This window comes from Phasianus colchicus, chromosome 4 (genome assembly GCF_987193195.1).
Source record: "Phasianus colchicus chromosome 4, bPhaCol1.hap1.1, whole genome shotgun sequence".
In the NCBI taxonomy this organism is placed as follows: domain Eukaryota; kingdom Metazoa; phylum Chordata; class Aves; order Galliformes; family Phasianidae; genus Phasianus; species Phasianus colchicus.
In genome coordinates, this window is record NC_143439.1 from 3,905,252 (window position 1) to 3,932,525 (window position 27,274).

Genomic DNA, 27,274 nt, shown 5'->3' on the forward strand with positions numbered 1-27,274 from the left:
GTTACGTTGATTCATTATGAAGAGTGAGAGAGAAATTCTACCTGAGAATCTCATGCCAAAACTATCATACACAATGATTTTGCAACTTGTCAAGTAAGAGAAACACTGTAATTTCCTTTCTGTTGATAGCCCAGGCTTATTTAAGACAGTTTAATCTCAAATATTTGAAAAAAAAACAAAAGAACCCCCACCAAAGTTGTAAAACTTAGATTTTTTTTTTTTCCAAGTTGTAGTGAGTGGTCACATTTGGATTGTGTAGGTGCTGGAATATTCTTAAGATATATCTTCTAGTGCTTACTTTTGGCTGAGTAGAGGATCTTTCTTTCCTGCAGTATGCTTTAATCCAGAATTGATATGTTTATGTGGTTGCTTTCATGAAAAAGAATAAATGGTAGCTTTCTTGATGATTGACTTTTTTTAACAATAAATGAAAATAATCTGGAATAGTAATAAACACACACACAAAATAAAACAAAAGCAAAGTTTTTCTTTCAATCTCTTTCACCCCTTTTAAATAGCACACAAAAGGGCTAACAGAAGGGCACAATATCAGCTATAGGATATTGAGCTTCATCTCTAGAAGCAGGGCGGTTGTAGCTGCTGAACAAAAATGGCTGGTAATGCTAAGTCATCTTGCTCTGATCAATCTTGGGCTCCTCTAATTGCAAGATTGTATTGGAAGTACTGTGTATTCATCTGCTTACTACAGCTGAACTGCTGGTAAGACAAATTTGGCTGACTGCAGTTTGAACAACTACTTTTTTGCTGATGGAGTATTTGCATCATAAGTCTAAATGTTTGTTGTTGTTTTTTTTTTTTTAAGACTTTACCTTTTAATACTGGTGTGTGATGATTCTTTCCAGTTTGTTTGTATAGCTCAGCAAGATTATTGCCGCATCCTCAATCAAGTGGAAAAGAACATGCAGAAGGTAGAAGAGGAAGGAGAGATTGTGATGGTTAAGGAGCACAGAGAGCTTGATCGCACTGGAACAAGAAAAGGTCACATTGTCATCAAGGTAAGAGCAGAAAGGGGGAAAGTCTTGCAAAGGTCTGTGTTTATAAACCTCTGTACTTGGCAGAGGAAGGAAGGGATGCCATTCAGAGGGACCTCGAGAGGCTAGAAAGGTGGGCCCAGATGAATCTAATGAAGCTCAACACTGCAAAGTGCAAGGTTTTGCTCTTGGGCCGGAGAAATCCCAGGCATCTATAAAGACTGAAAGGAGCAGTCCTTGAGAGCAGCCCTGCAGACAAGGACCTGGGGGTCCCGATGGATGAAAAGCTTAACATGAGCCAGCAGTGTGCTCTTGCAGCTTGGAAAGCAAATGGGATCCTGGGCTGCATTAAAGAAGAGGTGGCCAGCAGGGACAGGGAGGGGATTGTCCCTCTCTACTGTGTCCTTGTGAGGCCCCATCTGCAGTACTGTGTCCAGGTCTGGAGTCCCCAGTACAAGAAAGACAGAGAGCTGTTGGAGAGGGTCCATAGGAGAGCCACAAAGATGATCAAGGGGCTGGAGCACCTCCCCTACGAAGACAGGCTGAGGGAGCTGGGCTTGTTCAGCCTAGAGAAAAGAAGGCTGACCTCATTGTAGCCTTCCAGTACCTAAAGGGAGCCTACAAACAGGAGGGGAATCAACTCTTTGAAAGGGTAGATAACAGCAGGACAGGGGAAAATGGTTTTAAGTTGAAGGAGGGAAGATTTAGGTTGGATGTCAGGGGATATGAGAGTGGTGAGGTGCTGGAACAGCTGCCCAGAGAGGCTGTGATGCCCCGTTCCTGGAGGTGTTCAAGGCCAGGTTGGATGGGGCCCTGGGCAGCCTGGTCTGGTATTGAATGTGGAGATTGTTGGCCATGCATGTGGCAGGGGGGGTTGGAGATTCATGATCCTTGAGGTCCCTTCCAACCCTGGCCATTCTGATTCTGCGATTGGAAAGTGAGGCTCCAGATTAGTTTAGATGTGTTATAAAACTATGTATTTGAAATTAAAAGATGTGAAATTATATTTTTTATTTTTAAAATGTTATGCACATGATTAACTACATGATTTTTCTAAAACATGATTGCAGAATTTTTTTTTTTACATTTCTTATAAAAATGGTTAAACTGTGATGTTTATCTCATCAGTCAATAGCGTCAGTATTGTTCTGTCTAGTGTAATTCATCTTCAGTATGCTATGAGAAAACAAATATTCATTTGTTGAATATATATTTTAATAATTAAGGTTTAATTTCTCTATAGGGAACAGCGGAAAGGTTAACAATGCATTTGGTGGAAGAACACTCTGTGGTAGACCCAACCTTTATAGAAGACTTCCTGTTGACATATCGGACCTTTCTTTCCAGCCCAATGGAAGTGGGGAAAAAGTTGTTGGAGTGGTTCAATGACCCCAGCCTCAGGGATAAGGTTAAAATCCCCCTGAAATTTACATACCTTTAATCATATACATGAAAAAATAAGCCATTAGTAATGAAAATATTTTTGAGTGATTAAACTGAGTAAGATATAAATAGCTGGTGAAGTATTTTAATGGCAAAATGCATGGATAAGAGTAAGAATGACAATGTTCGACATACATAAGCTGTATTTCACATTTTTTGTTTCTACAACAAAATTCAAGTGCTGCTAGTACAAGAAAAGCTTTTTTCCCCAATTATTAGCATATTTATTTAATATAGTTCAATGGAGTTCTGTAGTGCCTGGAAATCTGAGCATATAATGAAGTTCTATGTTTTCTGTTATAATACTAGTTAATACATCTTGGCAAACATTTGGTGATAATTTATTCTTACATAAAGACTCTAGAAAATATAGCCATTGTTAGAAATCCGCTGAGCCTTGCACAGTATTAGGAAAAAAATACAGCAATCAAACAGCTCCTTCCCCAGACAAGACTACCATGATGGAAGAGCAAGGCCATGTCCATCCAGCTCTGGCATACTAATAGCTACACAATGTCTATTGAAGCCAATTTGTGCTTCACACTGTAATGCTTTATTTACAATTTAATACATTTTTCGAATGTAAAACACTAGTTGGAAAATACACTTTTTTTTTTTGAAGATCTGAAACCAAGGAAATAATATTAAAAAGGGTTAAAGAAAAGTTTGCTTTTTGACTTGTATTGAAACCCAGATATTTCTTTGACTAGAAATGTTAGTGTATTTGTGCCTTGTGTCTGTGCCTCTCTTGGCAGAAGGTTAGGCTTTGCTTCAGGGAAGTACTAGCTGTTCCTGTGAAAATCTGATTGCTATGTACACTGGAAAGCTGCAGCTAATATTGTTTAGCACAGACTTGCTAGAGCTTCAAAGCTCTAATACCAGAGTTCATCTTTAAACTTATTTTTCCTGTCCTCCTATGGCTAATCCTCTCAGCCCCTAAGAACATAAGCAAGTGTAGTTGCTGTCAGGACTGGAAACAGAGCAGCTCTTTGTTCTGCCATCTCAAGAACCAACCCTCTGACACTGAGCAGCGCTGACAAAAAGGCTGCTTGGTTCAAGTGCAGGAAAGACAATAGCTTGGGAAGAGCAAAAATCAGTGGCAAACAAGATCTGGAGGATCTTGGCTGTTTTCTATTGGGAGCTGGCAGATGGTGAGGAGAGGGAAATGAATGAGTAAAACACTGTGAGTACCATCAGTACTTGGTAGTCAGTTGGGATATTTGAGATCTAGCCTTTCTTTTGTGGTTTTGCCCAGTGTCAGGGTACTTGATTTTAAAGCTTTAATCCTTTTTTTTTTTTTTTTTTAATAGTGTTACTCTGCTGGTACCAATGCTAGTAATGACATTATTCTGGAAGTCACTGCTCAAACCATTTCAGTGCTGTGTCTGTTGAATACAGCACAAAGTCCCAACTTTGAAAGCAGTATTGATGTCGAAGCTTTCCCTGCAATGATTTAAAATACATTACTTGGCTCACAACTTCCCAGATGATTTTAAAAATTTGTGGTTGCTCCAAATTTATCTAAACATGATCTGTATCTTCCAGTGTGATCTGCGTGAATGAAAAACGGCGCTTAACAAAAAAGAAGTTTGTCTTCTGTTTTAAAGATGGAAAAATCTCAAATATGTCAGAAATGCTACTCCTAGCCTAATTTCTGGGGGCTGTAGAACAGATAGTGTGTAATTATTCCCTATTAGAATCCAGTCTCTCTAAAACAGTTGATTAGTTTGGTCGAGAACTTCAACAATTCTTCTCGATTCACTTTGTTTTCGGAGTAAAAGGGAACCCACTTGGAAACAGTGTAAATACAAACTATATGGCTCCCATGAGGGTGCTGAGGTTCGCTTTTGAATGCTTTGTCTCAGATCTTTAGCACAAGAAACTGCAGGGGTCTATATTTTGTGCAGAGACAAAGAACTGACGGTGGCTAGCTTTGCAATTAGAATTTGTATGAGATTCTGTTCTAAGCTTTGGTTTTTGACGTGTTTAGTTCTTTTGCCTACTGAGTTGCCTTCCCATCATAACCCAAGAAATACTGTGCTTCTGAGATCTCTGGGTGGCACAACCATTTTTGATTCAGGAGTCTCTTAAAAATGGTGTGAATGAATTTCAATTCTAAACATCAGAGATCTTGTATTTTGTGAGGACAAGAGCTGCTGGTCTTCTAGGTCAAATCGTGCACTAAGATGAAATTTTGCAGTGGAAACCTACATTAAAAAAAAAGCTTTTTTTCTTTTTTTAAATAGCTCTTGGGTTTTTTTTTTGCTTTACTTTTACTAATATTAATTGATAGATAGCATCCCTATTTTTCCCCAACAAATTGTAAAGTATGAACTAATATCCATTTGAACTTGATAATCACAGTAGCACGGGGAGAGTAAGGATGAAGAGAGAGGAAAAGGTGTAAGCTGGGAGATTGAATGTAAGGAAGAAAATTGCATGTATTCAGTGTTAAGACCTCTTTCCTGCTCCTCACAGTAGCTCCTTTTTCTTGCCTCTGTAAATGTACAATAGCTCTTTTACATAGGCAAATGCCCAATGAAGTTAATGGTGGCTTATATCAAGTTTTGTGAGTTTCAGGAGGAAAACATCAGAAACTTTATGAACACGTGCTTGAAGATTTAAGCAGGTTTTGAAATATATGCAGACAGGAAACTGTTGATGTCAGTCATAAACTGATCTATGTCAATGCCTTATACATGTGTATCCTCTATTCCCTCCCCCAAACAAATCTGATTCAGCCAGTGCCAACTTTTTAGCTTCAGTAATCTTTGTGAAATACAACTCAAGCAATTTTTCCGCTTCATTCTTTCCTCCTGGTAAATGATTGCATGTGAATGAAGTTAGGATATATAACACTTAGGATCCTGATGAAAACTTTCAGAAGCTGTAAGCAGTTTTTTGTTTTTTTTTAAAGAACTTAGCAATAGTTCTGTTTGGTAATGAGTTAATTACTTAATTTTCAGGTTACACGGGTAGTATTGTTGTGGGTGAACAATCACTTCAATGATTTTGAAGGAGATCCTGCTATGACTCGATTTCTGGAAGAATTTGAGAACAATTTGGAGAGGGAGGTAAGAAGTTTTTTTCTGACAGTTTGAGATAGCAAGGAATAGGCTGTTATTCTATATAACTCATTGTGCTCTTCTTTTTTTGTAGAAAATGGGTGGACATTTGAGGCTGTTAAATATCGCTTGCGCCGCTAAAGCGAAAAGAAGATTGATAACCTTAACAAAGCCATCTCGAGAAGCCCCTTTGCCTTTTATCTTACTGGGAGGGTCAGAAAAGGGGTTTGGAATCTTTGTTGACAGTGTAGATTTTGGTAGTAAAGCTACAGAAGCAGGCCTGAAACGTGGAGACCAGGTATGTATTTTAAACTGTGTGTTTTTTTCCTTTTTCTCCTCCATTCTCTGCACTAAATTAAAATAATACTGATTTCTTTGTATTGTTAGATATTGGAAGTGAATGGTCAAAACTTCGAAAATGTTCAGCTGTCAAAAGCCATGGAAATCCTTAGAAATAACACTCATCTGTCTATCACTGTGAAAACCAATTTATTCGGTAGGTTCACATGTGCTTTTTGTTCTAATTTAGATGATGTTTTTCATTTTGTACAGAAGACATTTGGAAATGATTTAAAATAATTACTTGAAATATTTCTGAGGTGGAAAGAATTGGAACAGGAGCTTTGCATGTCCTAAAGTGTCTGAATTCAAAATGGCAGAGAAAAATTTACAAATAAAGTTGCTTGAGGTCACTTAACTCTCAGAAGTGCTTATGTTTGGGTTAAGAGGCAGGAACCGCAGCGGCCATTCAGCTTGAATTTATGAAGCACATTGGCACTTGTAAGATCTAGCTCTGTCTCAAGAAAGAAGCCTTTTTTGGCAGTTCATTTGTCTAGTGATCTTAATCTGTATTTTTGCATACTTCTTCGTTCTGTGCTGTAAGATGAGTACAGTAGGATTAATAAAAACTTTTTTGTCAGATAGGCAATAACAATCTCACTACCCTCTAAGTCTATTCTCTTTCTAACAAGTACCCAAACAGTTCTGAAGGAGTCTTTAAGCAACTCAGGACCTCTGTTACTATCATAAGAAATAGATCTTGTGCATTTTACATGTTTGGTTTTTTTTTTCCTCCACTAGGTACTTAGATTGTTTATATGATTAGTGATATGTTCCCTAAGTATTTCTTCCATGATGATGTTCTTCACTGTAAATAAGTAGGGCAGAATATTTCCACAGGATGCCACTGCACTAATTAATTGATGGTTAAATATGCATAGGCTATTTCCAAAAGTTATTTGTGAAATCTATATCCTGAGGCTTTTCTTTTTTCTTTCCAATGATGATTCTGATATTTCAATTATTTATAATAAAGCATTTATTAATGTAGCTGTATATGCTTATGTAGCTGTATGTGCTTGTTTCTCTGCAAATTATTTGCAAAAATACTTCTGGATTTTTTTAGTTACGTGCGTTGCTTTAGTCTTAAGGCTAAACCTGATTTCTTAAGTTGTGCTTTCTAAGTTTTGAATCCACTCCAAATACTGAAATTGCATCACAGTAGAGTATCAAAACAGCTGTATTGCATGCAATATTCCTATCAATAATTTTCCAAAGGAAATTCCTATTTCTTAAGGGCATTTTCCTGTATGTTATTTAACTAGTCTCTCTAGCCCCCAGCTCCTTTTCTACAATACTGTTATTAGGTTTTCTTTGCTTTTCTTTTAGTCATATTTGAAGCTTTTAAGATGACCTGGTAATTTCTTGTGTACCACTGGAGGAAAAGATTAGTAAGGGCAAAAATGGATACAGTGGAGTAAAGCCTTGCTTTGAATACTCATTCTTAACTGCTTACCATTTTTTCCCATTTCTTCCACAATTCCTTACTTTTAATCATCAATTTCACAGAAAATGCCAGAGAAACAATGACTTCTTTCTTTGCTTTTGTTTTTCTTCATTATTGAGAGACATTCCTGTTGTTTATTTAACATGGCCTTCTGCAGTAAGTACCAGTTGGCCAACATGAATTTCTATTTCTTAGTTTACCTTATCAAAATCTGTGCTAGCTCAAACTCTTGGGTTGAATATTCTTTTTTTTTCTTACTCATTCCCTTTCTTAAAATATCTTCCTTCTTTATGATGATTTTCTTTGGAGATATTCTACTTCTAAGCTGTTAAAATACAGAGAACTTCTCTTTTCCCTGAGATTAAAATTATTCACACTTAAAAAAAAATAATCCATTGGACTATTTCTGTACAGACAAGTTATTCTTTGCAAAGACATGTAAATAACTGAAGTCTTTCTTACATCAGTGTCCTATATACAAGACCGTGCATGAATTGTTACTTTCTGTATGTTCTATACTAGACCCACAGCAGTGCCTGTTTGTTCAGAAAAACAGAATCATAGACTCATAGACTGCTTTGTGTTGGAAGGGCCCTTTGAGATCACCTAATTCCAGCCCCCCTGCTGTAGGCAGGGACACCTCCCTCTGGACCAGGTTGCTCACAGCCCCATCCAACTTGGTCTTCAATGCTTACAGGGAGGGAGCATCTTCAACCTCTCTGGGTAAACTCCTAAAAAACCTTTCTCTTCTTGCTTCCTAGGAGAGATTTGTGCATCCCTTTTATCTGAACTCCAGTGTTAATCTTGCAGTTTGTTCTAACATGGGTTCATATCTCTCAGAAGTATGTCTACCATTACAAATCAAATCATCAGATATGATATTTTTTTCTATTTATCTATAGGTACTGTCTTATTTCAAACTGATCTGGATTCACTGTCACATCAGTTTTTTTAATATATTGAAATATATTGACATTTTGGTTAAGTTTAAAGCTGTGGTAGAAGAAATGATTCACAAATTCATCAGGTATTTCTGCCTTGTAGATGTTTTTTTGCTAGTGTGATGTGGGAGAAATTTGGGAGCAGTATTAAGTTTGGCATTCCGACTTTTGCTATATTCAGCCTGTTAGCTTTCTAAGATTCCAGGTGTTCTTGTACATCTGGCAGATGGCCACAACAGCCAAGAGGTCAGGGAATTTTCATAGCATCTCGTTCTATTATTTTTTTTAACAATTTGGTGAGTTTCCCCTCTGATTTCTGACTTTTGATGTTGCTAATTATTGCCCACATCTGAGCTTTCATTGCTGGCCATCAGCTTAAAATTTTCCTTCAAAGTTGTTAATTTTCTTGCCTGTTTTTCTTTTTAATTTGTTCTCTTTTTAATATGCTATTATCCCACATAAGTCCTTATCCTTAGACTGAAAAGTCAGATTTCTTCTATCGACAACATCCAGGCAACAATATGATTATCTAGTGTATTTCTTTTTCATGCTGGGCTCATTTTCAGATTTTTCTGATATTTACTACAGTAAATTATTGTCCTCTTAAAAATCTGTAAATTACTTAATCATATCTCTAAATTCAGTTAATATTTGAATTAACAGAAGGTGCTATTGATCAATAGTGAACTGGTCAGCTGTGCAGTGTTTTCTTTTATGTTTTTTTTTTGTTCTTCTTTCATTCCTTTTGTCTTGTACAGTTTTTAAAGAACTTTTAACACGGTTGTCAGAGGAAAAACGAAATGGTGCTCCTCACTTGCCTAAAATTGGTGATATTAAAAAGGCGAGCCGTTATTCCATCCCAGATCTGGCTGTTGATGTGGAACAGGTTATAGGATTAGAAAAAGTAAATAAGAAAAGTAAAGCCAACACAGTTGGGGGAAGAAATAAGTTAAAGAAGATACTTGACAAGACTCGAATCAGCATCCTGCCTCAGAAACCATACAAGTGAGTTTTTGGATTTCTTTTAAGTATTTGCTTTGTGTTACATATTAATAACTTCTTGTGATACTTGTAATGTGTTGTGATTTTTAGTACTTTTAGTTATTAATGCAAAACGCTTTTATATCTTCAATATACAGGGGAATGTTAGTTGGAACATGCAGTTTGTGGTGTCAATGTGAATGTATTTAATTCTTACAGGTACAGCAATGGCATGCTTTGTTATTTACAGTTGTCTCTTAAGATGACTGTTAATTGGAAGCACCCCAGGCAATTAATTTTTGTGTAACTCTGCAAAGCAGATTTGCTTGCAAATCCCTGATAGGGGTAAGAATTTCTATCTGTACACAATCCAGTGGTGTGTAAGAATTTAAGCACGCTACCATCAAGGGGAGACTGAGGTTAAAACCTGGGTTCTTTGATAAAAGTGAGTATTTCTTATGAAAGCTAAATATTTTGTCTGGTACCTTTTCTCCTACAAGCATATTTTAGAGATAGAGTTCTGATGAAGATTGTTGGAAGCCATTAGTTTTATATGGGAACCTAGAACTTGTCCTAGACAAGTGCCCTCAATGGGAGGAACATGAAAACAGCAAAGCTGAACTGTAGAGGGTAGTTGATGTCTAATAAAAGTTTTGTCCTGTATTTTCCTTTCTGCATGCCATTGAAAAAAATCTTTTCAAAATGTATTAAAAAGATGCTTCTGCCAAAAATTTAGGTTCTTTTCCTGCTAATGACTAGTACTGTCAAAAAAGAATACTCTTCTGAAACATTAGCAATGAGATAAATAGGATGTTACTGATATATGGAGATTAAAGAGATATAAAAGATTATATCTAAATAATGATTTTTTTTCTAAAATTGCAGGGGGTAGGTTTCAGTAGAGGAGCATATGTAAATCCTCATTTTATGCTGTTTGTCTTTAGAATGTTCTCTTTTGTTTTCTTATATGTTTCTTCCTGTGATGAGCCATGCATATTGCTGATGTGATTTTTGCACTGCTCATGATTCATAGCTTTGACATCAAATTCTCTTGTTGGTTTTCCCTTTGTTTTGTTTTGTTTGTGCATGTTTTCTGTTCAGGGATATCTTTGGGTAAGAGACAAAAAAAAACCAAAAACCAAACAGTACACTTGACCTATTTTGTTTTCCTTTTGCTAGCGTTACTTCATGTGTTATATATAGCAATTTATCTGCAAAGCCTCTTGACGTTTTGCCTGCCTGTTGCTGTTTGCCTGCACAGTTCTACATAGAGATGTGTAGCTGTAGGTCTGCTTGTTTGTGTATTTTTCTTTCACGTTCTGTAGAAACTTCTATCTTGTTCTTCCTAATTATGTTTGCTGTGGCATATACGAGGGGACTTTACTTATTCTCAGAAGTTTTTAAAAGCAACAGTAAAGAGGATGAAAAAGCTGATTTACTTATTTTAGAGTAGGTATTTAAAGACTTCATGAGTCAGTTAGCCAGCTTATGAGGTGAAGATAACCTACCTTGTCTTGAAAGTGAACACAGCGTGTGTTTTCATTATGTAGCCAAATGAAATCAGTCTTCACTAAACTGAAGTAACTTATCAGTTTTGTGAGACATCAAGCCAGTATCGAAGACAAATCATTCTGATCAGGAGATAGATTCCTTCAGTCTTGCTTTTCATTCTGATAATGTTGAGTAACTTCCCAAATTGAGCAAATAGTTCCATTTCAATTGGGGCTACTAGGAAATCTCCTCCTCGTAGGCACTTCTCGAGCACCTTGGTTGCAGCACTTGACACCACTTGGCATCCAGGAGTGGTTTTCCTTAAATAAGAACTAAGTACCATCACCCTTCCAGCTCTAACAGATCTCTGCTTGGTTCACAGTGCAGCACCCCAGGTTAGGAGGAAGCCCCCCTATCTCTTCTCTATTTGCAGCCCTTCGGTGGGATGCTCAGCATGCTATACTGAAGCAAGAAGCATTTGGACACTTCTGCCATTCCTCTACCCATTCTACCACATTTGTCATTCAGCAGGGAAGTCATTTATCAGTTAATGCTATCTCTGCACAGCAAGCATTACAGAAAATAACATAAATGCTTTCCTTTAAAAGCACAATTTCCTTTCACCCAGAAAATGAAATATTTTGCCTAGTGATGAGAGCAGTTGGTCTTCGTGGGACCTGGGGTCCTCCGGTGCTGTAATTTATATCTGAAATTTTTTAGGTTCATTTCTTGTTTGTGTAACTTGAGATCGGAATTGGGGGAGTGTTCTGTGTTTTTAAAAATAGAGTCAGCTGAGTAACTTCTTTTCAGTTTAGCTTAGGGGGAAGGTAGAAGAAGTTTAGGAACATTTCTCTGAATTTTTTAAAGCCTGATGTTTGTCAGCTGATCCACTTTAGCGAAGCTACTTCGGTTATGACGCACAGGATTGGTGCAGTAAAACATGACGAGGTTATATAACACTGACAGACCCAAAAAGGAATATGTGATGTAACTGAATCTACTTAATGTAAGGGGGGAGAGGGGGGGCACATTGTCTTCCTTTGACTTAATTTCGAGAAAAACTCGTGTTAGCACTTCTATGAACTACATTGCATAGTTTCTGTAATCGCCAGAAAGCATTTTGTTCGTCCTGTTTGTTTGTTTGTGTGCTTTTTTGTGTGTAGAGAGTGGCTCCTACTTGAAAAACCAAGCTTGGATTGCTGGGAATGCTTTTTAGTACTAGCAGAGTTTATTTGTGGCTTGGCGTAAGGGTGCTGTGCTGTGTTGCACACTGCTTGTCACAGCATTTTGTGCTTTATGTGGAAGTACAGAAATACAGATGTTCAGATTCAGCTTGTCTTACGGCTGAGAAACTCCAGCAACTCTTTTTTGGTTTTGAGTATTTTCATCTCATGACACTTCACAAAACATTTTTGTAATGCTGGGCTGCCTTGCTTTGTAAAGAACGAACAAAAACTCACCTCAAAATAACAAAAACACAGATGCTTTCAAGTGACGTTGCCTTCTACAAAGCAGTGTCTGTGTAATTCACATGGTGCAGATACCATCCTTGCTCCCCAGAATGCTTTCCACTTCACAGCACTTAAAGAAGTGGTACAAGAGCAGACTGGGCAAAGTGATCCTCCTGTGAACACAAAAGGATGCTTATGCTGTAACAGCTCTACAGGGATAATTATCAGGCCCTTAATTACATCTGTGTGGGCTTTCTGAGGATGGATAGAAAACTAGACAAAAACCAAAGTGCCCCTCGATTGGGGTACAAAAGGCCATTTGTGTTCTGTCATCTAATTTACTAGCTTGACATTGAGTGGCATCATTTTGCAATGGAATTGAAGTTGTGATTCATGCTTTATTTACATGTGTAGATGGCAGATTTAGATGTGTTAATCTTTTAAAAAGTCTTTTCCTATAATGGCTGAGTTTTAAATCATTTTCAATCTCTATAGCATCTGCATTTCAACATTTTCACACTCAGTATTTTACTAAGGATGTGCAGCTATGTATTTTTAGAGAAGCTCATTGCCTAGTTTCTCAACTCGGCATGCAATAAGCAGATAGCACCTGCTGTAGTATGATGATTCTGTCCCTGATCCATCTCTAACACTGCTGACCTTTGAGACCCAGCATTTCACAGTTTAGTAGACAAAGTCTTTCACCTTTATCTCAGAATACTTCATTTGCAGTTAGACACTTTGAAGGGGATACCAGTAGCACCCAGCTGTGGTTACATACCATAGCCTTTCAAGTCAGCTGGCATCGTTTCGATCACATACAGTGAAGAGGAACTCTGAGAGGGTGATAGAGGGTAGAAGGGCCTGAAGGATGTGCTCAATAATATCTATCTGTGAATAGATTGTACTATACTATATAGCTACAGTAACTCCCAACGTACAGTTGCAAATACATGCACCACCCTTTCAGTAAGAATAGCAGCTCCTCAGAGCTGAGTGGTAAGCATAGGAATCTTCTGTCAGCACAAAAAGGCTGATGTGCACATTTGGGTGCTGTTGACGAAGCTAGACAGCAGTCCCTGTCTTCTGGAGAATATTGATTCATAAATAGTAATTCCTGAGGGTCTGGAAAACGTAGTATTACAGACACCCTTGCATCCCCTCGCTACAGTCCAAGCTCTGAACATTTGTTTCTTTCCGGATGCAGTGACATTGGAATTGGCCAGTCTCAGGATGACAGCATTGTAGGACTGAGGCAAACAAAGCACATTCCTCCTGCTTTACCTGTCAGTGGAACCCTGTCATCCAGTAATCCTGATCTACTGCAGTCTCATCACCGCATCTTGGACTTCAATACAACTCCAGGTAAGGATCCTTTTTTGTTCTCTACTGTATAATTTTGTTTCTTTTATTATTTTTATTTTTTTTCTGGGCTTTGGAGTCTGATGTACATGCGAGGTTTCTATTACCTATACACTGTCATCCTCATTAGCCATTTATGACTGCTCATTATATTCCTCCACTCTGCCCAGTTGTGTACAGGTGAATGTTTTGGAAGTATGTTGCATACAGAGCATCTCTTCCTGACTGAATACTCCTGGCTAATGAAAACTTCTGCATGGTGCTTCATAATCTGCTGTGATACATCAGTCTTTATAAGACTGCAGTATTTTCAAACAGCATGGGAGATGGCAAGCTTACAATAAAACAGAAGGGCATTGAGCTTGGACGCACTGTGTGTTTTGGTCTTTTTCTGAACACACTTCTTATATAATCTTGTAAGGCATAGAGTTTCTGAGTTGCCTATTAATCATCCTGCCCTGCAGAAGTGTCTACAGCTGAGTTCTGAATGTTTTGTATATAGTGATTTGAAATCCATTCTCAGTAATGATTTAAAAATCCCCCATCAAACAAAATTATCAAGCCAACACACATTTAGTAGAGAGGAACAAACTATGAGGGGGAAGTGAGGGTGAGAAAGGGAGAGAATATGACAACCTTGAGAGCCTTATCATATGAGAAGGGCTTAGCTGGAACTCCTGGAGAGTTGGGATTTGGGCTCTTATCTGGCTTCAGGGAAAGTTCTTAAAGTGAATCTTTCTCTGTATTAGGTATATGATTCTTTATTGTTAAAATGTATCTTCTGAAGGATGATATGCTGGTGGTAGCTGTGTGGGTACTGGGTTATTTTTAGTGTTTTTCTCAAAAATAGAACCAAAAATTGAGTGCCCTCTAAGTCCAAGGGATTTCAGACCTTACCTAAAAGGACATTGCTTGAATGTCAGTCTGCAGACTGTCAAAGTTTGTGCAGTTTTTTACTCTTGAAACTGTGACGCTGAGCATCACTTATATAATGGGGAGAGGGAGGACATGACTAGAGAAGGATGCAACAAACTTTTGTGTGGTAGTAATTTTTTTTTAATTTGTTTTCCTGTTGATGTTTTTGGTGTTATTTTTTTGTCCCAATGCCTAAGATTGCTTCTTAGAGAGTGGGAAGATTATTTTTTAATCTAACAACTAATGTCCAATACTTCGAAGATATTGTATCAATAAGAGCCTATAACTCTTCAATCGGTGCTGTGGCTATAAATGTTATGTAACTGTGTGTAAAATCCATTTTCTAGCTTGCTATTTTGCTAGACTGGGCAATTTCCAGCATGTGCCAAGTACTGTGAGTGGCTCACTTCCAGAACTGTGGGGAGTGCTGTCTCAGAGCTCAAGCAAATCCCATTTCATTTTATTTATTTATTTTTGCTTAAAACTCATTCAAATGCCCACCTACTGAATATTTTTGAATTACTTTGCAGCTCTGATTTTTTTTTTTTCTTCAGTGAGAAGTAGGGGGATGGAGATTCGTGATCCTTGAGGTCCCTTCCAACCCTGGCCATTCTGTGATAGGGGAATGGGAGGTCTGAAATCAAAAGCATGTACCTTAAGGACCTCAGAGGTGGTTGTGCAGGAGATAAGAGTTGAGTTATGCCACTATACACTTTAAGACAGGGAAACAATTAAATCCTACAATTTTAATTTCTTTTATTACCTTAGGCTAAATTAAAGATGGAGATGGAGGCAGCTTGCAAGAAATTGAATGCATCAGAGAAGAAGGAGAATAGTAGTAAACTGGCCATCCTTTGAGGATTTAAGGGATATCTCTCAGGGAAAAAAAAAATAAAACAGCTCATTTTGAAAGGGTAGTCTTTGAGGAGGAAATGAGGATGTAATTCCTTGAAATTGCTTAAAAACTGCACGGAGTCATTTTAGTTCTTCTCAATTGCACAGATGTTTTCCAATACATACTTACAAAGGTTTATTTTTAAACATGCATATAGTCAATAATACTTTGATTTCTCTTCTCTTGTGCTGTCTTTGATTGGAACCAAAATAATGTAGTAACAATGACCTCTCAGTCACTGATACTCTTCCCCAACTTTTCTATGGGACTAGACTGCTATCATAAAGCATTGCTTTCTTGTGTCTGCCACTCCACACTTTCCTTTTTAAAAAGGAGTGAAGGGGATAATTACAATTCTTTTCAAGATCTGTTTTACTTAAAAACTCATGTGCTGAATTACTTGTTAATACTGCTGCATTTGTAATCGTTTTGATTGTTAGTAGGCTTCTCTGTATGCTGCCTAGTGCTTTGCTACCAGCTCTGATAGGTATGCATGCTTAATAATTCATATTAAGTTCACTGATTTAGCAGAGCAGGGTTTCTCCTTGTGCCAAATACTTGTTTCTTTTGAGTATTAAGTGAGTTCCAATTGTGTGCAACAGCTTCCCATCTTCATAACAGTTCTTTGAGTGGCAAGGATTTCTGTAACAGCAAGACCCAACAGGATCTACAGAGCATTCTGATTCTTAGCAATTCCTCTGAATGGTTGTGTCTTTGGCATCTGCCTTCCCTACAATGTCAAAGCATGTTGAAATGTCTTCAGGCCCTGCTCTGTGTCCCTTTTCAACTAATTACTGTAGACAGATGGGTCAGTGAGTTGGTGATGATGGGCAAAATTGACTTGCTGGTTGTCAAAGGTATTCATAAATTTCACTCAAGTACTTGGGAATGGCTTAAAATTGGCCTGCACTGTTGTGTGTTATGGGTAAATAATAATGTAATCACTTAATCATAATGTGCTTGAGTAGTAGTGCTCCTCAAGATGCAAAAAAATATTACCGTGAGCTTGACAGTTATGGGCTGGGTTCCATTTATGTCTAAACAGCCTTTTTAGCACGTATGCCCATTCATATCAGAAGGATTTACCTTGCTGCTTTCAAATGATCTTAGAGAAATGGAACAGTAGTGGGAAGACATGAATTTTTGTTCTTTTCTCACAAGATTTCTGTTGCTTAATATAAGTTTTATACAGTACCTTAAATATGTATTATGCACTTTCAGGTCTCTTTTTCCGTAAGTCGTCAAATAAGGCCTTTATTTTATCAGCATGCATGTTTCCATCTCTTTCTTTTTTTCAGTATGTCATTTTTTCCAGTATCTTTTAAGATAATGATCACTTATGGCTGTACATTCAGAAGACTTTCTGTTACTTTCTATTTTCTTCTTCATATGACCTTTATAATCTTAAAAAAAAATAATAGTTCTAATCAGATAAAGATGACCAGATATCATACTGTACAATACTAGAAAAGGTTATTTGTAATAAAGAGAAAAAATTAAATTAAATTAATCGAAAGTACTTTATCTTGTCATTTAAAAGCTAAAAATAATAATGCTGGACAGCAGTACAATTTTAGTTCTTTGTTTTCTTTTTATAATACAATTACAACAATCTAACTTCAGCTGATTAATGGGTCTAGATTTCAAACCTTTAATGAGGTGGTAGAAATACCAAATGCAGCCTTGGAATTAGGATGATAATTCTCCAGGTTTCCTAAAAACAGCTTTCTTGTTCACATTCACTTCAGGAATTGTCATCAATTGAAACAATAATATTTGAAAGCTAAATGCTTAGAAAAGGTTTCTTTCTTTGACTGCTTAACTCTTACACCCTGTGCCAACATCTTAGTGATGACATTTTCAATCATTTACACATTTGATACAGTGAGTTAAATTTATCAGGGATAGAGACTTTTTGGTAGTTAAGAACTTGGATGCATTAACACCACAGCAGTCTATTTGTGCATACAGCTGGCTATTGTATGTGCATTTCTAGCTACACCCAGACTTATATGGAATTTACCAGCACTCAACACCTGTGAAAATCCCATTAGCTCATCTGTCCATACGTGGGAAATGTTTGCATATTTTTGTAGCTTTCCCCTTTGATAGCTGTATTTTTCTGAATGTTGGCAGAACTAGTCTTTCATTTAAAAACAAAACAACTAGAATAAAAAATAAACAGCATTCCTGTTCCATGGGAATGGGAGATAACAGTGATACTGAAATAAAGAGAAATAGCATTAAGAGTTTGATTCAATGTGACTGATATTGTTGCTTGTTCTTACGCTCTTTTTATTTTTCCTCTCATCACTGAATTGTACCTCTTGCATGCAACTTTTTTTCAGACTTACCAGATCAAGTTCTGAGGGTTTTCAAGGCGGATCAGCAAAGTCGCTACATCATGATCAGTAAGGACACAACAGCAAAAGAAGTGGTCATCCAGGCCATCAGGGAGTTTGCTCTCACTGCAACTCCTGATGCGTATTCACTGTGTGAAGTCTCTGTCACACCTGAGGGTGTAATCAAACAAAGGAGGCTTCCTGATCAGTTATCCAAGCTTGCTGACAGGATACAGCTAAGTGGCAGGTGAGATTAGAGACTAAGCTAGAGCTGACTATGCTAGTTTATTAAGTAAGAATCCTGTTAATAGAAGCATTATTTAATGACTATCATTCCGTTTCTTTACAAGAAATCACCTCTTATGTGATTTCTAATTAATATCAAAGCATGATAAAATTCAATTTATTCTATGTCTACAGCAAGGCATTAATTTTCACTAGTATTTGAATATACTGTATCAAGTCTGTTTCGGAATTTTGTTTTTACAGGTATTACCTGAAGAACAACATGGAAACGGAAACTCTTTGTTCAGATGAAGATGCTCAAGAGTTATTAAGAGAGAGTCAAATTTCCCTACTACAGCTCAGTACCATTGAGGTGGCTACCCAGCTCTCCATGAGAAACTTTGAGCTATTCCGTAACATTGAACCCACAGAATACATAGATGACTTGTTTAAACTCAAATCAAAAACAGGCTGCACTAATCTAAAGAAGTTTGAAGAAGTGATAAATCAAGAAACGTTCTGGGTAGCTTCGGAGATTCTAAGAGAAACCAACCAGTTAAAAAGGATGAAAATCATCAAGCATTTCATTAAGATAGCACTGCACTGCAGAGAATGCAAGAATTTCAACTCAATGTTTGCTATCATTAGGTACTGAATGTCAAATTCTATTTTGAGTAAAAAGAAAAAAGAAAAGCCTTACCTATCTCTGTTTAAAAAATGCATTAAATTCATAGTGCTAGCAGTGGCACTTGACAATCCAATAAGGAAGGTATTTGAACTTGACACTGTAATGTTTGCTGAAATACTATTAGAAATGCTACTATACCAAATTTTTCAAGAGTTAGAAATTATAAACAAGACGTGCTAGCCACTGCATTAGGTACTGTCTTCAATGACATTGTTAAGGAGAAGAAAATTGTTTTTTTTAGTACCAGCTGCAGCTTTAGAATAACCTCAAATATATGGAGTCTTTCATAGCAAAATTTGAGCTAGACACAATCAAGTCAGCTGGATTATTGCAGCAAGAAGGTGGGTCCCTGTGCTGTCATCACCTAAGTGTTACTCAGATGACGTTTCTGGGAATCTGGAAATAATTGATACTGAGGTACTCCTATATTTACAACATTGTTATCCAGTGCAGAAGCTGTTCCAAAGTAGTAAGAATAAATACGTATTCTCTAAAATGTTTAAAACTACTGGTAATGTTATTAATTTTTTTGCAATGCACACTGGAAAAGGAAGTTTTCAGTTTTGTGGCTTTATTGGTATTGTGCTATGCTATTCTGGTTATGTGATATTTTTCCCTAAAAGTGGAGCATGGCCTTTTTTTTTTTTTTTTTTCTATTGTTCTTTAACTTCTTGCACTTTTTTGTTTGTTTCAAGTGGCCTGAATTTGGCACCGGTTGCAAGGCTCCGAACTACTTGGGAAAAGCTTCCAAGCAAGTATGAAAAACTGTTCCAAGATCTACAGGACTTGTTTGATCCATCCAGGAACATGGCAAAATACCGTAATGTCCTTAACAGCCAAAATCTGCAGCCCCCTATTATTCCCCTGTTTCCCGTTATCAAAAAAGACCTTACATTCCTTCATGAAGGTAAAAGCATAAGTGCTTCATCTCTTACCAGCTAAGAAAAACTCACTTTGGCACCCAGTCACTGGTGATGTTAATTGTTGTTAATTTTAGGAAACGATTCCAAAGTGGAGGGCTTAGTCAACTTTGAGAAGCTGAGAATGATTGCGAAGGAAATTCGCCACGTTGGTCGCATGGCATCCGTCAACATGGATCCTGCTTTAATGTTTAGAACTAGGTAAGCCTGTTGTAGATGGCAGAGCTTTTACCCAGTTTGGAGAAGGCTGAGTATCAGCAAGAGGTGCTTTTCACTTGCCTCTCCATGTGCTTGGAGGGTAAAGGATATGTTTGTCTTCCTGTCAGCAGGTCCTTGGCAGTTGTTCAGTGAGCTCTGTATGAACAGGAAGTGTTACTGATTTTCAGGGCTGATGTCTAACTCTTCTGAGTCCCTTTGATGCATTGGAGCAGTATGAGAGTTTTTTTTGTTGTTAACAATTAACCAAAACTGTGTATTGTATATATCAAAGGAACTTCTGAAACTGGAGAAATCATTAAATTCTGTGATTTTTCACACAAACACACACAGACACACCATATATGGATGTTTCTATTATTTCTTAGCTGCTGGTTATTTTATTCCAAAAAAAAGATTGCATCAGCTGAAGGGTGGGGAGATGTGTTATTTGCTTGAAGTGTCGATGTGTGAGACCTTTATCATTTTGATTTAATAAATGGGATTGTATTTGAAACAGCTTAAGCTAGAGTCATTAAAAATGTGGAGTGAATGGTCTTTTCCTTCATGTTAGACCAGCTTATTGCATATTATTTTCCTTAATTTGAACTTAGAGGAGTTTGTAATATCTGACTCTGTAGCTGAATCTTTTTAGTGTTTGTGGGCTTCTAGAAACTGCTTGTCCTTAGATCTGGTCTTTTTCTTTCTGAGCTTGTGATCTTTCTGTCTCTTCTTAAACCCATGCTTTACTCTTCCTGGCTCTCACTTGCAGGAAGAAGAAATGGAGGAGTTTGGGGTAAGTGGTTGTAGACAATGCACACAGCCATTCATTCTTCCCTTGCCATTTGCATTACTTCCTACTTGCCATCTTTAATTTTCTGGTGCTTTGATACTTTCTTTTGTTAACCCCGTTTTGTTTTGTTTTAGCTGACAGTATGTTTTAGATCAGGAGTGCTTTTGAGGTTAATACACAAAAGCTGTAAAATACTCAAGTGACTGTAAATAGCAGTGGTGTGTTATTCCCACCACCTCCAATTTCTGTTGCCAAAAAGGTGACTTTAAGTAAAAGGGAAATTGTGAAGTGGGAAGTTAGCAACTACTAAAAATTGGTGTTAACTTTCTTAGGGCTGATAAACAATTACCACAGTCAAATAGAAACGTTGTAACTCCAGTACCTGCTAAACTTTTTTCCCACTACAATTCCACCATAACTTTTATTTTTATCAATTCAGGAAAAATGCATAGCTTGTATGTTGATGTACATACATTAAAATCTGCACGACTTTTATGTCAGCATGAACTAGCAAATCATTTTTAAGATAAAGCTATTTTCAACCTAGGAAGTAACAAGTAAGTTTTATTCCTTAAAGCTGTGTTATACATTCTGTATATGGTGAGACTGAAAGCTCCCGAGATACTTTTAAAAAATGCCTTCTGTTACGTGTCTTGAAATATAAACTTCAGCTGTAGGCTTCTGTCAGCATTGCCTTATTGCATGAGCTTTTCCTAATGCCCCAGTCTTCTCAATAGCTGGCTTATGTGAGAGAGCTGGCTTGAATGCTTTTCTTGATGTGTGAAGTGATACTGCCTAGTTGGAGCAGAAAAGGTTAAAATATTTATGTAATCAAAGTAGTGCCTGTAACCAAGTAAAAAGATTTTCCTGATCCTCATCCTTCTATCTGTTATAGCTGTTTGACTTACTGGAATGAGGCATGTGAGCTTTGACCATAGACTGACATTCATGCAATCTTTTGCATGTTTCATGCTTGTGAAGTAGTGATTCTGTGTCGGACTAACTCATACTTTCCCCTTCTTATCCCCCTTCATTCACTCCAGGTCTCTCAGCCAGGGCAGTACAAATGCAGCTGTGCTTGATGTCGCACAAGCGGGGGGTCATAAAAAGAGGGTCCGCCGCAGCTCCTTCCTTAATGCTAAAAAACTGTATGAAGATGCTCAGATGGCACGGAAAGTAAAGCAGTATCTCTCAAACTTGGATCTGGAAATGGATGAAGAAAGCCTCCAGACTCTGTCTCTACAGTGTGAGCCAGCCACCAACACATGTGAGCATTACCATTCGCTGTGGGTTGTAAGGAGGCTGTGAAATGTATTTCTTTCTAATGCAAGGAATTATTTAGGAATGGCAACTAGACAGTGAGGCAGAAAATTATCTGACTGATCATGGGCAAGTACTGGGTATCTTTGAATCTTAAGGGAGTCATCTTAGAGGTTAACAGCATAGAAATTTATGTAGGCTTTTCGGATGGTGTAATGCTGAAGTGCACAAGAGTTCTTTTGATTTGTCTGTGTGAAGGATCCAGAAAGACCAAAAGATCCTCTACAGTTCTGATGCGCTCAGGGTATTGGTATGAATAGGGCTGGTCATCCCAGATGACCTCATCCTGAGAGAGAAAAAGGAATTCCATCATGTCCAGGTATTTTAGAGACATGGTGAGGGAAGCAGAACTGGAAATCTGTCGCACTTTAATTAGAGAGTGCTGTATCTTATGCTTTTCCATTCCTTCAGGATAGCAAAAAATGCTAATTATGATATTAGGATACAAAATTGTATTGTATCAATTATATCTGCCCTAAACCAACTACAGTCCTTATCATAGCTCAGTATATTTCTGGTCACATTGTGAGAACTATCACAATAGTCAATATATGAGAGTTTTATTTTAAGAAAGAGGAAAGGTTCTTTGATAATGTACAGATGTAAAATGAAATTAAATCTCCTTTTCCTCCTCTCTGTTTATCCCTAGATGTATCCTCTTGCATTTGTGGTTTCAGTATTTTATCACTTTCTTAACTATTAATTGGAGGGCTTGGCACTTCTCAGCTTAGAACTCCCACTGTATTTGTGGTTGACAGTCATTCTTTGCTTTCTCCCATTTCTTGCAAAGTGCCAAAGAATACAGGAGACAAGCGATCTGGAAAATCTGAAACATCACCAGTGGCTCCCCGGGCAGGAATTCAGCAGAAAGTGCAGCAGCAGCAGCAACATAAAGTAAACCAAGCACTGCAGGTCCCTGCTGTATCTCTTTATCCCTCACGCAAGAAAGTGCCCGTCAAAGACCTCCCACCATTTGGTAAGTCAAACAAAGAAGCATTCAGTGGGAGTACTCTGAGGTTTCTTTGCTCATGTCAGGGAAGCACTTTAATCAAATGAGATGGAGACTTTAATTTGTGGTAGTATTATAGGAGAATTATGCTGTTTCATGCAGCGTATGTGTAAAATTATCTTCTCTAGAAATGGGAAGAAAGAAATCTGCCAGGAAAGCATCCTTGTCAATTTAATCAGTGTAATTATTTACCTCCTAATAGCAGGTGGAAATAATGAATTTTTCTGGCTATCTGCACTAACACCTTGGCTTTTCCAAGTGGATTAACAACCATCAGGTTTTTCAGTGATCTGAAGTGCCTCAGAAGTTCTAGTGGCTTTTTTACTTTGGTTTTTGTTGTTGTTTGTTCTGTTTTGTTCTCTTTTTAAAGTTGAACATTCAATGAGAAATTCAGTTGTGCTAGACTAATTACAGAAGTGGTGTCCTCACCATTACAAACGTGGGCCTGAAGTTCCAATCAGAGAATTGTTTCTCTGGATTCTGTTCCCTAGTGCTTTTTACTGTTAAGCTGGTGCTGCTGCCTGCATCTCATGCTAAAAGATGCAGGAGTATAGGAATTACTTCCAATTTGTCTTCCAAATCTATGTTCCTTTATATGTAGGTAACGTGAATTTTTAAGATCTGCTTAAGAGCTGAAATAGTCTCTCACTTTTTATTAGTTTATCTGTGCACAGCTTAGACTGCTAGAGAAGAATTAAAAGCAGCAAAATGGGCAAGAAACAATTCAATCTTCATATAGTTCTTAATTTTACCATTAAATTTTAATATTAAAAGGATTTTGAAGCTACAAAGATGGTACTTTTGCTCATGGTGGGAAAGTTTCTGAAAAGTTGACTGGGTTATGTTGATGAACGAGCTGTGAATTATTGATAGCAGCATTGTGATCCAACAGATCAAAGGAGAAGTCTGTAGAAGGCTTGAAAATATCCTCTACCACAAAACAGAAATTTACAAAACTGTCAGAGAAGCTCCATCTTTGCTTTTAAGTGTATGCCAGGATGTATTTTTTGAGGGGAGGAGAGGGTGGAAAAAGACAAAGATAAGTGTTGCCTCAGAAAAGCAATTCTTTATGCCCTAGATCTTTACATCATACATCATCTTAAAGATGTTGTTATTCTTTGGTTTCCCAAAATAAACCGGTGCAGAAATAATTCTCTAAAGGGAGAAAGGCAACTGCAGGATGGCCTTATTTTGTAAGCCAATCTTCTTAATCTGTCCAGCTTCCTTTGCCCTTCTGGGCTGCTCTGTGTCTGGAAAAGAAACAAAGCTGTTTCACTTCTCACAATGTAAACCTTAACTGAGCATTGAGCATTGTGTGTCCTCATCGTTTCAGTTCATTTGCCAGAAACCACTACTGTGCTTATTCCTGATTTGTATGCTGTGCAGGCAGTATTACAAAGCACCACCTCTGGATTATATTTTCTGTGACAAAATATTTCTTTTCGGTGGCAAAAAATGAAAGACTGGTTTCACTAAGTTACAGGCATACAGCTCTATGTTTTGAACAGTAGGATTAAAATTTTGCTTCGTTTCAGCCACTGTTAGAAACTCGCAAATTAAAGAGAAAAGTGTTTTTTCTTACATGATGTTCCCTCCGTAAATGTACTGCGAAATGGGAAGATGTATTTATATTAAAGTTTACATCTGCTTACATTCATTCTTACTTAAAGGCATTAACTCCCCACAAGCTTTAAAGAAAATTCTTTCATTATCTGAAGAAGGAAGTCTGGACCGCCACAAGAAACAATCTGAAGACGCAGTATCAAGTGCATCTTCACATCTGTCTTCTCCTCCCACCTCACCACAGAGTTCTCCAAGGAAAGGTACTAGATGCAGAACGTTTCTCATTCTGTTTCCTGAAGGTCGTAGGCTTTGGAAGTTTCTGTACATTCAGAATACATTACTGCTCGTGTTTCAGGCACATATGGTCAGCAAGAGAGCAGGAGGTGCTCAAGTGGGACAGCTGAAGGCCCTGTTTGATAGCAATAGGCAAGGAAGCCTGAACTGATACAGGTTGTGATGCATTAGGTCACTCTCATTACAGCTGCTTCTGACAAATTTATTCCCATCAGAGCATCTTCTGCCAGTGGCAGTACGTGCAGATTGCTGTACAAGATTTTAAACTTCATTGAGCTCATTAACCTATTAAAGGAATTATTTACTCTGTCACCCGGCTGGGTGGGAAATGACCTATGTATGACAGGCAAGCTTAAGATAGTTGGGATACAAATCACTAACAGTCATTTTAATAGAAGCATAATTAATTATTCAAACATGGATATTTGAGGAATGGTATTGCACATTGGAACTTTTTTGGTGGTGTTAATTTTTGAAAGTTTTTGGTTACATTTAAAATGAATTTAAAATGCATATATTGAGGTTGAGTTCCTGTAATAAAATGCCAAAGCGATGCATGTGTTGGAGGCTTTGCTGTAGAAGTAACTTTCCCCAAATTGGATGGAGATTATAAGGTTTTGAAACATGCATGTATCAATTTTTCTACTTTCTTATGGATAGCTAAACCCTTTCCTTAACGTGGTAGGTGGCAGCACTCTGTAACCGAGACCCTGTGGTTCCAAACTAATGGACCCAACCACATCCTTTTCTCTTTTTGGAATTGAGAGCAGTAGCAAGAATATCAATTCACTATAGACCTCTGGGATAGATGGAGTTAATGGAAACCAAAGGGAGAAAAATAAGTCCAACTGGGTAAGCTGGGGAGAGATAAATAGAGCATAGAAGTACGTACAAAAGCCTATCCAAAATCTCTATTGAAGTGATCTATATTAAGGTTGGAAGAAGGAGAATGCTATGTGAAGAAGTCAGGTTATCATCTTGAGCCCTCATGAGATCTCAGCCCGATTTCTCCCAAAAGCTGTCTTAGCAAAAAGTGAATTTAGGTAATTTTGGTCAGGGCTGCGACTAAAAGGTATTTTACTGTTTAAAAAGCAAATCATAAAGATGCTTTTAAATTTTAGATTTAAAAGCTTGGTGGTGACACTAAGCTAATGATATGTACTTTCAGAAAGTCTGACAGCGTTAATTCCATATTCTCAGCAGGTTTGAATGGAGACGGATCACTCCAAGTCATCTTGACACTTAATATAGATAGAAACAAAAAAAAAATTGTAGATGTGTGTTGTTTAATGACCTTCAGCCTAGCTTGTAAGAGCATTTTGTCAGTGTTGAAACAAAAGCTGAATTTACCTATGTGACTTTTTGTTGTTTGCAGGTTTTATTACAGTCTGGCAGTGTCAGTGCTACTCCAAATGATGGTGTAATTCTCACAGTTCACAGATATTGTCTTTTGGAATGTAATTAGTTAGCCAGGTACCACAAAGAAAGCTTGAAAACCTTGAATATTTTTAAAAAAAAACATTTTAGGCCTTTTATTCACCAAGATATGTAATAAACAGTGAGTCCAGACATATGTGCTTCACACTGCATACGTTGTTCACCTCTGAAGGGCAGTGTTGCAGAACACAAAAACTGTATGAGGGAGTCTTATGGATAACTTTTGAGCATTATTCTTGTCTGATGCACCTCTTCTGTTCCAAACTTGGTGGCAGTGTTTATGTATAGGCTGTTTTTTTTTTCATGAAAAGTGAGATTTCACGATGTAGGAACACAAATACAATGCATTTGAAAATTTGGGGGAGGAAGGTAGAGGGGAAGGAAGGTGAGTGGCTGGTTTCTAAATGAGTGTTTCACATTCCCTTCAATCTTAAACCCCTTTTCAAGAGATAGGGCATGCAGAATTTATAAAGCTATGCTGCTTTTTTTTTTTTTTTTCAGTGCTTCTTCTGTGTGTAAAACGTAAATACTTTTGATTTACTACAGTTGCAGCAGTGAAACTTGCCAGCTGAGTGGGCCTCTAAGAGACTGATTAAAGTGATGTTCCCTTTGCAGGTTACACTTTGGCTCCCAGTGGCACAGTGGATAACTTTTCAGACTCTGGTCACAGCGAAATTTCTTCCAGATCTAGTATTGTCAGCAATTCCTCTTTTGACTCCATGCCAGCGTCCCTGCATGATGAGAGGAGACAGAGGCATTCTGTCAGCATTGTGGAGACTAATCTTGGCGTGGGAAGAATTGATAGAAGGATCGTGATTGAACCAGATCAATACAGCTTAGGGTAGGAATTTTATTCTTACTTAAATTATACTTTCATAGAGTGTGTGGCACGTATATTTGTTTATATAACTTTCCTTGTACCTCTCTCAAATTTTCCTTTTCTCCTCTGTTCTTAAATTCCATTATTTCACTACTGAATTTTGTGATCATGTTCTGTTTTCTTACAAGAAAATGTTTTGCCCTCACACGTGTTTTTTGAGGTCTATGGCAGTAAGACCTTTCTTCCAGTAGACCTTATCTGAGCACTTAGTATTTCTGTAGACTCCTCTCTGTAGCAGATGAGTATTCTAGCCATTTTTTTAGGTGGGGAATTAACTGAGTTAGAT

At 37.5% G+C, this 27,274-nt stretch overlaps 1 protein-coding gene across 9 annotated transcripts in view; it reads left to right on the forward strand.

The window, feature by feature from the left end:
* RAPGEF2 (Rap guanine nucleotide exchange factor 2) overlaps positions 1-27,274 on the forward strand; it is a 172,482-nt gene that overhangs the window by 137,374 nt on the left and 7,834 nt on the right. For 6 of the 9 annotated variants that reach the window (XM_090138461.1, XM_090138459.1, XM_090138455.1 and 3 more), the window contains 16 exons: positions 864-1,016; positions 2,236-2,400; positions 5,402-5,509; positions 5,595-5,798; positions 5,888-5,996; positions 8,986-9,232; positions 13,358-13,515; positions 17,671-17,911; positions 18,154-18,537; positions 19,273-19,484; positions 19,575-19,698; positions 20,465-20,488; positions 21,529-21,752; positions 22,596-22,781; positions 24,485-24,637; positions 26,724-26,949. In XM_090138461.1, the coding sequence (XP_089994587.1) occupies positions 864-1,016; positions 2,236-2,400; positions 5,402-5,509; positions 5,595-5,798; positions 5,888-5,996; positions 8,986-9,232; positions 13,358-13,515; positions 17,671-17,911; positions 18,154-18,537; positions 19,273-19,484; positions 19,575-19,698; positions 20,465-20,488; positions 21,529-21,752; positions 22,596-22,781; positions 24,485-24,637; positions 26,724-26,949 (2,918 nt within the window). The remainder of the gene's footprint in view (positions 1-863; positions 1,017-2,235; positions 2,401-5,401; positions 5,510-5,594; positions 5,799-5,887; positions 5,997-8,985; positions 9,233-13,357; positions 13,516-17,670; positions 17,912-18,153; positions 18,538-19,272; positions 19,485-19,574; positions 19,699-20,464; positions 20,489-21,528; positions 21,753-22,595; positions 22,782-24,484; positions 24,638-26,723; positions 26,950-27,274) is intronic. The other 3 variants (XM_090138456.1, XM_090138458.1, XM_090138457.1) reach the window with 3 other exon arrangements.